The following is a 13379-nucleotide window of genomic DNA, read 5'->3' as shown; positions in this document are numbered from 1 at the left end:
AAAACAACAGCCTGCGTCTGTAAATAAAATAACACTCATCTACAAAACTTATGACATCCAACAGGACGCATCAACATTGCTCACACTGAGGATTTTCCCGTGAAATTAAATTAGACACGTCACTCTCCCTGCTGCATGTAAATTCAAGTGCAACTGGTTCTATTTGCAGCGTCCTAAACTTGAATTGTTTGGTGTAGTTTAGAAAGGGAAGAAATGCTTCATTTACTGTTTTAAGTCCACTATGCTATTGTGCTTTTCTCTCTTCTGCTTAAATGTGAATCAACCTCTAGAAACAGTACTACTTTACATTTCATGTTCGGTTCTAGGGAGTAATCCCAAAGAAATATCCCATTACTCATAGGGTCAGAAATTCTGCATTATGATTTTAAGGTGTACAATTTAAAAAGCTGCACACACGTGTACAAACAATTCCTACTTTTTCCTGGGAGGTACTATGAGGGGGTTTCCAAGCTACTGTACTTCCTGACATTTATTTTGTGCCATTTACTAAAAATTCGAAATATTTTTTAGATGACTTTGTTTGGGAAAGAACTGCTCTCCCCATAGCCCCAAACTTCCCCTATAATATCAAGGGATAATGCTAGATTGTCAACCAATTATAAGTCAGTATTTTTGTATTTTCAGAAGCAACTAAATAACAATCAATCTATATTTTCAGAAGCAACTAAGTAAAAATAAATCTATGAGTTACTGTATCAATCTGATAAGGTATACCACAGAGGGCTAAATCCACCTGCTCTGACCTCTTTCATCATTACTATCATTTTTCAAATGAAAAGGCATTTCAAATTACAGACCAGAGCCAGTGTAAGGAATAGGCCATTGCACCTCTAATACCTGTAGGGTGCGGACATCCACACCTTAGAGGTGTTTTCAGAAAACAATTACATATCTAACTTGTTTTTTGGATGTGAAAGTGAAAAAGTCTGGCGATCCCTTGTGGGAATTGGGCGAGTATGATTATCCCACATGACGATGCAATATTGCCTGAAAACTTCCTCCTGCTTCTTTTTAATCTCCTGACTTGCTCATGTATTGTTGACAGTTATGCAATGAGCAATAACCTCTTTCAACAGAATGTTCTATACCAGTTACTGAAGATTAACAGCTATATCATATGCTAATGAATAAAAAAGCATTTCCCACATTAAGCACACACAAATCTATACTTTTTAATCTCACATTTGAAAGGCTTATTTTATGCAACATGAAAAGACAACATTCATTACCAAAAACGTGCATTTGATAAATCACAAATTATTTTGTAAATCAGTGTTCGTACTATTCCCAAGTGTAATTGGTCATCTCTTAGGAAATGCTTAATTATCTCTGTGGCGTTTTCTTGCCATAACCCTTTCTCTGTAACTGTTTGTAAGTCTCCTTCTATTTCTAAACATGTTTGATAGAAATGTGTCACATTGCATGTAACATTTTGAAGTTTTAAAGATCAACACTCCATGTAGGATTGCAATTAGACTTGCAATTAGACTTTGCAGTTAGTCACACCTGATATGGCGACATCAGAGATCAAACTGAGACACGATGGCAGAAGCCATAGTAAAAGAATCATTATTATAGTTGCACGAGAGAAAAAAACAAATACAAGCTGAGTTTTCTGGAATTTTGATGCTTTATATGAAACAGGCATACGATTTAAAGCCATTTTATGAGGTAGACTACTTACAATGGGAAAATTCTGGTAATCTTTTCAACAATACTAAACAATGTCTGCTATATTTTGCTAAGTGTCCAAAGTAGACTTTTTCAGCAAGTACAGGGTTTTTGCTTGCCAAGTAATTAAACTAATCTTAGCAACTGACCATCAAAAACTAAATAGCACATAATCTTGCAGAAATTGTTCATATTAAAGTCTAAAGAGACAGATTTCAAATTCAAATGTAGTTACTCCTGCCTTTCAGGATTTTCAACTACAATGCTTATGCTGTTTCATCACATTATTTTGACATTAGTTTATTAAACATGTATTACAATCTGCAATTATCCATACTGAACTGATTTTCTGGTACTGTTCAAAACACGATTCTTCAAAAACAGATTTGTTTGAGAAAATTAAACAAAAATGTCCTTTATTGTTTTAAAGCATGAAAGATTAAAGAGATCAGTTTAGATTTTTTTTCCTGAAATCCAAGTGAAGTGGCAGATTTTGTATAGAAACAACCTTCTTTATCTCAATATACCCTAACATTATTAATGTTTACTGGTGACATGTTAGAGCAGTGGTTATAATTTGCGCCTCTGAGCAACATAGACATATATTCCAGTTTCTGCCTAGGTCAATGTTTGCAAGTAATTTGCCCATTCTCTTGGTTTTCATGTGTGTTTTCTCTAAGTACTTTAGTTTCTTCCTCATTCCAAAAAGCATTTGCTTATTTTAAAATGACCTTATGTAAGGGAGTGTAGGTATGAGAATCCTGTGATGGACTAATATCCTGCCCTTGGTTGGTTCTCATATTATGCTCAATGTTACTGGGACAAGTTTTGCTATTCACAATCCAGTAATGGGAAAAACAAGTTTTTAAAGTGAATGTATGAATTGTAAATATTAAATTCTAAAACTTAATTTACTAAAAAAGACTGTAATGTCAGTGTATGTTTCTATGAATATATTGAATGCTGTTGCAGGTCATTTCCTGGTTTATTTAAAACTGTGCAGTATTTATAACTATTTGTGGTGATCAATGTCTGTAAAGTGCACTGACTATATTAAAAAACCTAAATGCCAATATATATATATATATATATATATATATATATATATATATATATATATATATATATATATATATATATATATATATATATATATATCTACAAGAGACAGAATAACTGGAGACTTAACTTGTGTTATAGTGTTGCTCTATGGTTTACTAGAGGTTGGTAGACTTTATTGTGTATTTTTTTTTGAGTTGGTTGGTTTTACTAAATTCTCTGAAATAATGTTTGCTGTGAGAAAAGTACACATCAGATAACAATTATCAGAGACTGCTTTATAAATTTGTAAAGCACATTTAAATACATAGAGAGTGGCAATGCTTACCGTCCATGTAGCAGATTTTGCAGTGCTGGACTGCTGGAAAGAAACATCAAAGGTGTGTGGTCCAGGATAATCTGTATTGGAGGGGATGGCAGGGGAAGGGGAGAGGGCATCAAAAGTTGAGCTGGGCTGTGCATAGGGTGAAGGAGCTGTCACATTGTTTTGGGCATGCTCATTATTGTAAGGGCTGGTGGAAGTTGAACCTCCATTTTGTAGTTGCTGGTCCATGCTGTTCAACAGCCCCAGATTTGTGTACTGGGACTGCGTAGTTCAAAGGATAAAACAGAGAGAGAGAGAGAGAGAGAGAGAGAGAAAGATTATTAAGCCAGTAAAACAATTAGAGTAACAATTAATTTACCTAGTGTCTTTCTTGGTGATGCACCAGCAGTTAAATTCCTCTTGCTAATTATTTGTGCAATGACAATAAATAACTGCATACATAGATAAACAGTTGCTCTATAGTTCTGCACTTTTAAACTGTCTAAATAAGTTATAAAGTAAAATTAACCATTTTTGTTAATGTTTTAGAAAAAATACAAATATTTAACAGCATGCTCAGAAATAAAATAATAATGAATTCTCAACAAAATAGCCTCACCAGATTATCACTGAATGAGACAGCCCCACCTACACAAACTACAAAACACAAAGTAGTTACAAACACAGCACAGTACATGTGAATAAGCAGTCTACTGTATCACCATGGTGTCCTGCACACTGTGATTACATGAAAGGCATAGCAATGGCAATTTGTTGTAACAAATAAATACAGATACAGTGAGATATGCAAACACGCTTATCATTATCAAAATGTTTGATCAAGACTTTTTTTTGCCGATTGAGGTAAACTAACAAATTTCATTGATACATCAACAATTTAGTTGATTACCGTCATATGTTACTAATAGAGTTTGGCAGATGATTTATATCCAGATTTACTAAGTATAAGAATAGCATTTCTTATAAATGCTTTACTTTTTCATACTAGTCAAATATTTTAATAACTCTAATAAGTTTGTAAATTTACTTCTTATACCATCTCACAAAACCAAGACAACCACAGAAACAGCTCAAATACTTGTCTTTGGCAAATCTTTCAACATACCCAGTATATGCAAAATTAAGTGCTAAACCCAAGGAGTGAACCAGAAAAGGCAAAAGCATTTAGGTAAGTAAGACAAAAACAGCATAGTGAGCAAATTTCAATGCAAATTTCCTGGTGGAAGCAAAATATAATAAGCATAAGAGAAATATGTACCATATCAGATCTGTGGGATACATTCTGCCTTCTTCTTATCCTAACCTCAACAAAACAGCATGTATACTATACACACAGAATATGGTATTTATGTATGTCTTGGGTAGAAATATCTATGTGGAGTTTGCACACTTTTCTCAGTGTTATAGTTTCTTTCCACATCTTAAATATGTACGTTAGGTAGAACAACAGCTCATAATGGGCATAGTGTGAGCTTCTTTTTTGACGTAATAGTGTTCCATTCGAGCCTGTTTCTAACACTGCAACTGAGAAAATGGATGAGCAGGTTATATATCATATGTTATAAATACTGAAAACTACATTCATACTTAAACAAAAGAGACACTTTACTTTTGAGTTAGGGGAAGACACAAGTAAAATCATTTAACAAAATTAAAATGCAACTCATTTTAGCAAAAAGTAAAAATCATTGCTGTTGCCAAAATAAAAAAGCACAGTTTATCTTTTTCTAACCAGACAAGAAAGTAAAAATAAAAGTAAAGATTTGCTTGAACGATAACCAAATGCCTGGAGGGGCCAACTGCCACAAAGTTTTTAGCAGAACAGAGAGCTACTACATTATTAAAAATAGGCTGAAAGAAGTTAGAACTAAAAAAGGCATAAATTGAAATATTAAAGCTTTCGTGTAGTGATTAATAACCATGTGGAGTAATAATAATTTGGTAAAAAGAAATAAAAAGACAGAAAACAGTAAGCTCCACCTCTTATAGAGCCAAGAAGTCGTGCAAAAAGGGTTTCTTAGACACTTGTTACATTCTGAGATAAGGAAAATCCAGACTGTTTCTTTTTCCCTGAGACATTTTATAATCAAACAACATTATAACTCAACACCCATGCACATGCTCCAAGACAGCTTATGCTTCTGTAATATGGTATTATTCAAAAAATAATCAAAGACAAGAAATAACTGCTAACCTAACTCACACCATGGCTCCAACTATAAACACTGTTCATACATTACATTAATTTTTTTACCGTACTTGAGTTGATTTCACAATGAATATTCTATTTCTACTCTGAACTTCAAATGCAGAGAGAAGGTCGTTCTACTTTGTGTGGTACATCACATTCCTCTTTAACCATAGGTGCATAGCATTGAATGCAAAGAGTATGGCAGCAGACTGCAATCATATTCACTTTCCAACAATAATTATTTCAAGAAACATGTTAGGGAGGAAATCATTTAATTTAATATAATTATCCCACAATACCAGTGACTGGGACAAACACAACCCATAGCACCAAATCCAAGCAGATCAACCTTGGTTTAATCAGAATTTTGGCAAATCTTTCCTAAAATGCTCTGAAAAGCTTGGCATTTTACTAATCAAATTAGTCCTGTCAACAGAATTTCTTTTTCAATGGTTCTGTTCTTCTGGTTGTCTTCTTAATATGGGAGTATACACTGGATAATTGTAAAAAGGGCCATCCAGCCATAGAACTTTCTCAGGACACTCAAACAGTTTCATATAACAGGCAAACAAGATAATAGATAAAGGAAAAGCAATTCAATTGGTAAACACCAGAGTATTACTGTGAATATTTATTATTTTTCAATTTACTTTCAATTGAACTTATTCTTTTAAAGTACATTTCAGCATACTATACACTACTACAAATAAAGTAAACATCAAAACTATATATATTAATTTGAGGTTACCTGCATAGTCTGAATCTAGGCTCTCACAATGGCCTCCCATTTATTTATATTTGACAGAAACAGAAATGTCACTGTTAAAAAATCAGTGACATCAACCATAATGAGGAAAATATATGCAAGCTTCATGAAAGGAGCCACAAGCCTAAACAAAAAAGATGTACAAGTGCTATAAGGCAGCAATGCTACCTAATACATGTACTTTACCACCAAACTACCCATGTTAGAATTTGTTATCATATTAATTGGGTACTATTAGAAACAATTTTGTTTTGACAAGAGAGAACTAAAACATTTGTGTCTTAAAAAAACAGGTTTCAAAGTGGCACATGGGTTGGTGTGGTTATCTTCCTGTTCCAAAGACTTTAGTTTAACATTTACAGACTTATATTACATGTTATCATGACGGACATGACCTTGAAATGCCATGTTTCAACGATTAATGGACATATGTCTTGAATAATCTAACTTTGTAAGTAGGATTTGATTTTATCTGAATTAGTTACTATAAATCTTGATCAAAGATGGAACACAACACAGAGTGGTACAATGGTGAAGTAAATAAATCTAATGAAATTTTTACAAAGAACATAGAGTTTATGTCTAGTAAACAAAAGACATTACAAATAACCTTTACTTTATATAGTTAACACTGAACACTGCCAAGATAATTTACAATTAGAGTTAGGGCACAATTATTTTATGTTTACGTATTTTCCAATTGGAGTGCAGACGGCCTAGACAACCTGATCAGGGTCTGGCAATGTCAGTAGTGTGTACTGATCCAGCAACCCTTGACTACTGAACCACAGTAAAATAGTTTTGTCTATTGAGTGCAGACTATTCAAAGAAGAATAGCTCTTTAACAATAAGCTCTAAAAGAATTGTGAAAGTTTTGTGTTAAAACAAATGATATTACTGTTTTGAATGCACGGGTACATGAGAAGTAGTGAGAAGTAATCCTTTACATGACAGCAGGAATGAGACTTATTTTGGACTATTTTTTGCCCATAAGAAAAAAATATTCAAATACATTAATTTCTGAAGACACTACAGTAGGAGAATGTCTCCAGAAACAGCAAGAGAGAAACGTCAACTACAACAAGAAAGTCCAGTGTTTTCTGGTGAAAAGGTAAATGTGAGAATAACATTTTGTCTGATCTGATTATCTAAGTGCAATTAAGGCTCTGATTAAATAAACATAAAAAATTACACGTAAACTGGAATTATGTCAGATGTATATGGATGCCTTAGAAAAGGGTGAAATAAGTGTATAGGTCCTTGTCCATCACATGTTAAATTAAAATTAGATAAACATGCTATCAACTGTCTTTAGATTGTATTGCCTCATAGTGTACCGCTTTAAATTTTTTTTGTGTGTTTTTAAAAATACTTTGTGATATCATACACTGTGAAAGGTAATGTATAGTATGGAAAATTAGTCCCACATGGCTCTAAGTGAGTGTGCAATGAGATGGACTGGCTGCACCATCCAATGCTGCACCCTGTCTTGCACCAGTGCTGCAGGGAAAGGCATGGTCCTCCACAATCCCAAATGAATTAAATCACTGTCTGTGAATATCAGGTTGTACATGGCAGGACTACAGAAGAAGATTAATATTTGTAGATGTCTACCTAATAAGCATAAACAAAACTTCAATATAATTTATCCTCTTGAATCTTAGGACAATAGAAGGTAAAAAAACTGTACAGCAAAGCAAATCCTTCTCAAATAATTGTACCTTCTCATTGCATGGTAGGAATGGGGCAAAACACAATTTCTGGCACCACTTGATCTTTACAGATGTCATTTAGCATTTGCTAAAATGGGCATAAAAATATAAAATGTCTCACTTCCCTACGCTCTAACTACTAAATGTTAGCTTTTCTTAGAGTGTTATGCATTCAAATGTATAAACATTACAGGACACACCAATGTTTCACCCTGTTTACTTGATCCTAAAACACAAATTTCCAGTATTAATGTTTAGGAATGTTTGCACTTACTGTTTTCCTTTGACTGAATATCTTTTTATACTTATAGCAATATGATTTTTAAACTTAAACTAAGTAAAAATAAATAAATAAAATACAATATACTTGAAATTGTTTTGCAGAACCATCACACTAACCAACAGTGTGGCATCAGAATATTACAGATTTAGGGCCCCTGCAGTATCACTGAAATAGCGAAGCCTTCATTTTACACTGTACCTAAAATTAAATTAATAAAAATTCTTCAAAAATGTAAAGCATTTCCATAATTAAGCAACAACAAACTGGTGGTTGTGGTTAGGGGTAAGTCAGGTTTGCTTTTATAAAATACACTGTTCAGAGAGAATGGAACAAGGAATAGAAACAGCAGCATCTGCTGTCAACTAGTCTTGAAAGTTAGAAGAGAGACATCTACATCTGCCTATAATGTACAGAGTCATTATGCTAAAAAATTGTTTCTACTTGGTTTGATCTAATAAAATTATTTCATGTTTTTTCTTTAGTGTAATTTAACGTATGCTGATTATTTAAACTTAAAATAATTTCTTGTTGTTTTAATCTAATCAACTTTCAATCAAGGAGCAATTTCTCATTCAAGTCATATAACCACATTTGTAATTATAATTTGGTTTGAATGCTCAAAAATAGTTATTACTTTGACACTCCAGCTGGTGTCTTCTTTGAAAAGAATTGCAACACTACCCTACTCTGTACTTTAAACAACTGTACTTTGTGCAAGGAGAAAATTTTATGACAAGTAGAATTTATTACCTTATGTTATTTATAAACCTTCATTTGTTGTACATAAAAATTTCATTCTAGTTAACTATTGATATTTGCTTTGTTGAAGCAACTTTTTTCAGTTGAGAAAAACCTAAAAAAAGGCTGTAAAATATCTTTTTACACTGATCCATAGTCACAAATTTTTCAATGTAGCAGTAATGATCAGTTAGCAGAAGAAAAGTGCAGCACCCATAAGGATCAGATGTAAAAATGTACGTCAGCGATTTATGGTATAAGTATTTGAATCATTAAGACTATCTTCTTTCTCATCAAGACATACTAATGGAGCTTGTTCCTCTGGCAACTGTTAGGGTAATCAAAGGGTTTATTTACTGCTTTAATGTCATTATGGAAGTTATGCTTTTGGTATACAGTTGTCTTATTTTTCAAAACACTGCCCTAAGATGGACGTCATTTATGTGAGAATCAAAATTGACTGATCTGTTGCCATGCTGATCTATTCTTAGTATTTTATAGTTAAGTTGTGAACTACCAAGTATGCTTAATTAAAATATAAGGTCAACAGATCCACAATACATTGCAGGGGCAGACAGCACATTATTGTGATAACTAAGAATACAATATAAGATAACTTTCTCAAAACCATTTAATCCAGCTCAGACTCTGGGACCTAAGCACCTATCCTAGCTACAATGCAGAAACTAAACCTGGATACAGTGTGAGTCCATCACAGGACCAATTCAAATACAGAACATTCACAGAAGGTTAATTCAGAATTGCATATTAATCTAACACACATATTTGGTATGTGTGAGGAATACTTGGAAACATGCAGTAAAACTCATGTTGGGGTATAAGCAGACTACATTTAGATACTGACCACGCTTAGAATTTCATAATGTCATGGTGCTTTTAAGAAAGTTGAGTAGAGCATTTAGCATAGAATTTGGCTTAAGTGAGAAGTCATTATCTCATCTAAAACCAGCCCCTGTTGGTTTCAATATCAGTCATTGTTAAAGGGATACTCCTTTTCTTCCAAGTGCTGGAAAAAGAGTAATAAAGATTATAACAAATAGAGAACATGTTAATGTTCAGGCTCAACAAACTTTGTTCCTACAAAGTAAGGTGAAATGGAAGACTATGCAGAAAGAAAAAAAAATGAAAAAATTAACCAGCACACAGTTTAGATACCATTGCAAAGAGTTACCTGTTTTTATTTAATTGTCTGCACAGGCTAATGCATTAAGTTGTTACTGTAATTCAATATTCTTTTTTTTTCCCTCTTGCTGTTATTAAGGTACGCCCGGCTTCTTGGAATATTCTAGACTTTTTCCAAAACACTATTTTCATTTGGAAAGAATGCAACTGCTGGAGGGGACCAAGCTGAGAGATACTTTGTTCCAAAAAAGAAACACCTGCATAAATGTATAACTGCCAGTAAATTGAGAAACAATTATTTTCTTATTGTCTAAGTTTCTCTTTTACCAAAAGAAATATGGGCTGGACACGAGACAGGAAATAGTCTTGGGCAGTGTATCAGTCCATCACAGGACCCACTTACACACATACCCAAATTCAGACTCACACGGGGGTAATCTGGAACCACAAGTTAACATAACCAGTAATAGAGGTCAATGGCCAAAACAAATATGTGACTGTATGTTTGTTAAATATACATTATAGATATTTAGTAGTCAAATGATAATGCCTAAAACAACTGACTTTTTAATCATGGAAAATGTTATATAACAAAGAGAGTTGTTTAGCTGATTATTATTATTTGAGCATTTTATGATACTGTGCAATATCATAAAACTTATTTGTACTGATATAGGGATATAGTTCACCACACTTTAAGAAATGGCTTATCTGAGATGTGCACAAGGCCCCAAAGGGACAGATAGTTGTCATTCTTTTGTCTTCCAGCTCCTGTCTCTAAATAATCACTGTAAAGAAGGGTCTATGTATATGTGGGTGAGGCTGCCATCAGGATTAGAACAAAATAACATAAAGCAAGGGCTATCATTTCAGAATGTGGCCTCATAATTCTGTGAACAAAACAAAAATTTAGGAATCCAAAACTACTGAAAGTCAGAATCATTCAATTTCTTCAAGCAACAAACTCTGTTAAAATAAAAAAAAGAATGTAAAGAAAACAAAATAATGTACTTGAAGGAGCTTAAAGTGCTGTTAACAAAAAGTGCCTCCAGCAGCAAGAAATTAAATTGTACACACACTGCCTATGGCTGCCATTAAAATGTGCCAATTTAAAATAATGTAAAATACAATAATTAGAATTCCAGCATTTTCAGTAAGATGCTATTGTCAGTGTGTGACATAGCAATTTCAAGATGAAGATGGACGACATGGTCACATACCTAGATTATCCTCACTTTGGTGTACGTAAAACTGTAAATATCAGGAATCTCAGGAATTTCATGAACTAAATCAAAAAGATCCACGTTTCAACTCAAGTTTTACCATTCTTCCTAAATGATGTTTCATTACACGTTCAAAAGGTCTGAATGTTAGGTTTACTAGTGTGCCTTGTGAAGCACTTGTGTATTGTCCAGAATTGATTCCTGACTTGTGCTCAATGCTTCCAGAATAATTCCTGGCTCCCCATGACCGCAAAATGGAAAAAAGGATTAGGGAATATAAATGAATGTTTTGTATTTTAAAGTAATTTCTAGTGTGTGTGTGTATATGTGTGTGCACGTGTTTGTGTGTGCATGGATGAACAGTAGTGGTTAGCATTGCTGGATGCTGTCCTTTAAAACATGTTGTCTTTATACGAACTAACAGGCATTTAGTGTATTTGTAAAAGCACTGGCTATGCACCTGCAGAGGTCAAATTTAGCACAAAATGTATGGTAGTTTTAAGTACTTGTAGAATAAAAAATTAATAAATTATATACTAGTCTTCCCTGAGTAGACTAATCAGACAAATTTCAAGAAGAACAAAAATAGTATTTTGTAGTTAGTATCCATTTTTTTCTTGAACAGTTTAGGATTAACAAACAGTCCTTTAATTAAACCCGAAAACATTACTTGAAGTTGATCAATTTCTTAAAAGTTAAAGCTGCACAAATAGAATATGGCAAAGCTTTTTAACATTTAATATCATAGGCAATTCCTGTTTTGAGAAGTGAAATTTCTTATTAAGATATCTAATACTTTGATTAGTAAGAACTCAAAAAGATAATATCTGCAACTCTATTGTAATTCTGTTTTCACTATTGAAAACTAAGAATATTCCAATGGAATTTCCAGGACCTTTCATATCACGATTGTCTGTCATCATACTCGTTGCCTAGTTGAAACTACACATACGGATATTTTAAATTAGTCAACTGTAAATCTGTAATTCAAATTTTTATTAGTCAAAATTACACATACAGTGTAAACTGTCCATATTCCATCCATCCATCCATTTTCCAACCCGCTAAATCCAAATACAGGGTCACGGGGGTCTGCTGGAGCCAATCCCAGCCAACACAGGGCAGGAACCAATCCCGGGCAGGGTGCCAACCCACCGCAGGACACACACAAACACACCCACACACCAAGCACACACTAGGGCCAATTTAGAATTGCCAATCCATCTAACCAGCATGTCTTTGGACTGTGGGAGGAAACCGGAGCGCCCGGAGGAAACCCACGCAGACACGGGGAGAACATGCAAACTCCACACAGGGAGGACCCGGGAAGCAAACGTGAGGCAGCAGCGCTACCCACTGCTCCACCGTGCCACCCAAACTGTCTATATTAAATTTTACATATTTTTGTAACTCTCATTTTATGTAGTCTAATACTATAGGCAACTAAAATTTGAATTCAAAGTTGTGAAAATTATGTTTAAAGTATTTAAAATAAAATTTTACTTGTCAGAATTTAATTACCATTAGTCAATGGAAAGACTTCAATGTTTAAACGACTTGCCACATGCACAAGTACCCTATGCTCAAGAGAAAGAAGAAATAGTTAAAGAACAAGCATTCATAAAGGTGCTCATTATTAGAAGCCACTACTTACAAGTGAACTTGCTAGCCCTAAGAGACAGAGCTGCTTTAATTGCAGTTTAATTCAGTTAATCACAGTGTGAACACAGCTGTCAATCCTGAAGAGACAATGTGAATTTCAACAACATATTTAAATATTTGTTAGCTGCTCGTTGCTTAATTACTTCTAACTTACCTTGTCATGCAATGTCTTGATGTCTAAAAATTACATTATAGTATTGCTACCAGAGCAACGGCTTTCTTAACAGCAAATCTACATAAGCATCTAGTTGTGTTGCACGGTATACCAGTACTGAAAAAGTAGAGAAAACCCCAATTTTTAAAAGGGTACTATACCAGAATTATGATAATTTTGGCAATAGAGGTACATGGTTATGCACAGGCACATCACGCCCTGGCATATATCAATGAAACTGTAACTTCATGGAGGACCAAACTGCCCTCAAGGAGATTATGATATGCAGAGTGTGGTAAAGCAGAGAGGTGTGCGACTGTGCAGGCCAGAGGGACAAAGTAGCTACGTGCCTTTTGGGTGTGGGGTTATCTGTTATTTCTTTTAGGTACTGAGTATTGAGGTGCAAAAGCTGATATGTGTACAAAAGTCAA

General features: G+C 33.9%; 1 protein-coding gene across 3 annotated transcripts in view; it reads right to left on the bottom strand.

Moving 5' to 3' along the window:
* The window catches only part of tp63 (tumor protein p63), an 85378-nt gene that overhangs the window by 31565 nt on the left and 40434 nt on the right, over positions 1-13379 (bottom strand). For all 3 annotated transcript variants that reach the window (XM_051922240.1, XM_051922241.1, XM_028795025.2), the window contains exon 2: positions 3080-3337. In XM_051922240.1, the coding sequence (XP_051778200.1) occupies positions 3080-3337 (258 nt within the window). The remainder of the gene's footprint in view (positions 1-3079; positions 3338-13379) is intronic.

The sequence above is a fragment of the Erpetoichthys calabaricus genome, chromosome 2 (assembly GCF_900747795.2).
Source record: "Erpetoichthys calabaricus chromosome 2, fErpCal1.3, whole genome shotgun sequence".
NCBI classification, from domain to species: Eukaryota; Metazoa; Chordata; class Cladistia; order Polypteriformes; family Polypteridae; genus Erpetoichthys; species Erpetoichthys calabaricus.
This window is presented reverse-complemented; position numbering and strand designations above follow the sequence as displayed.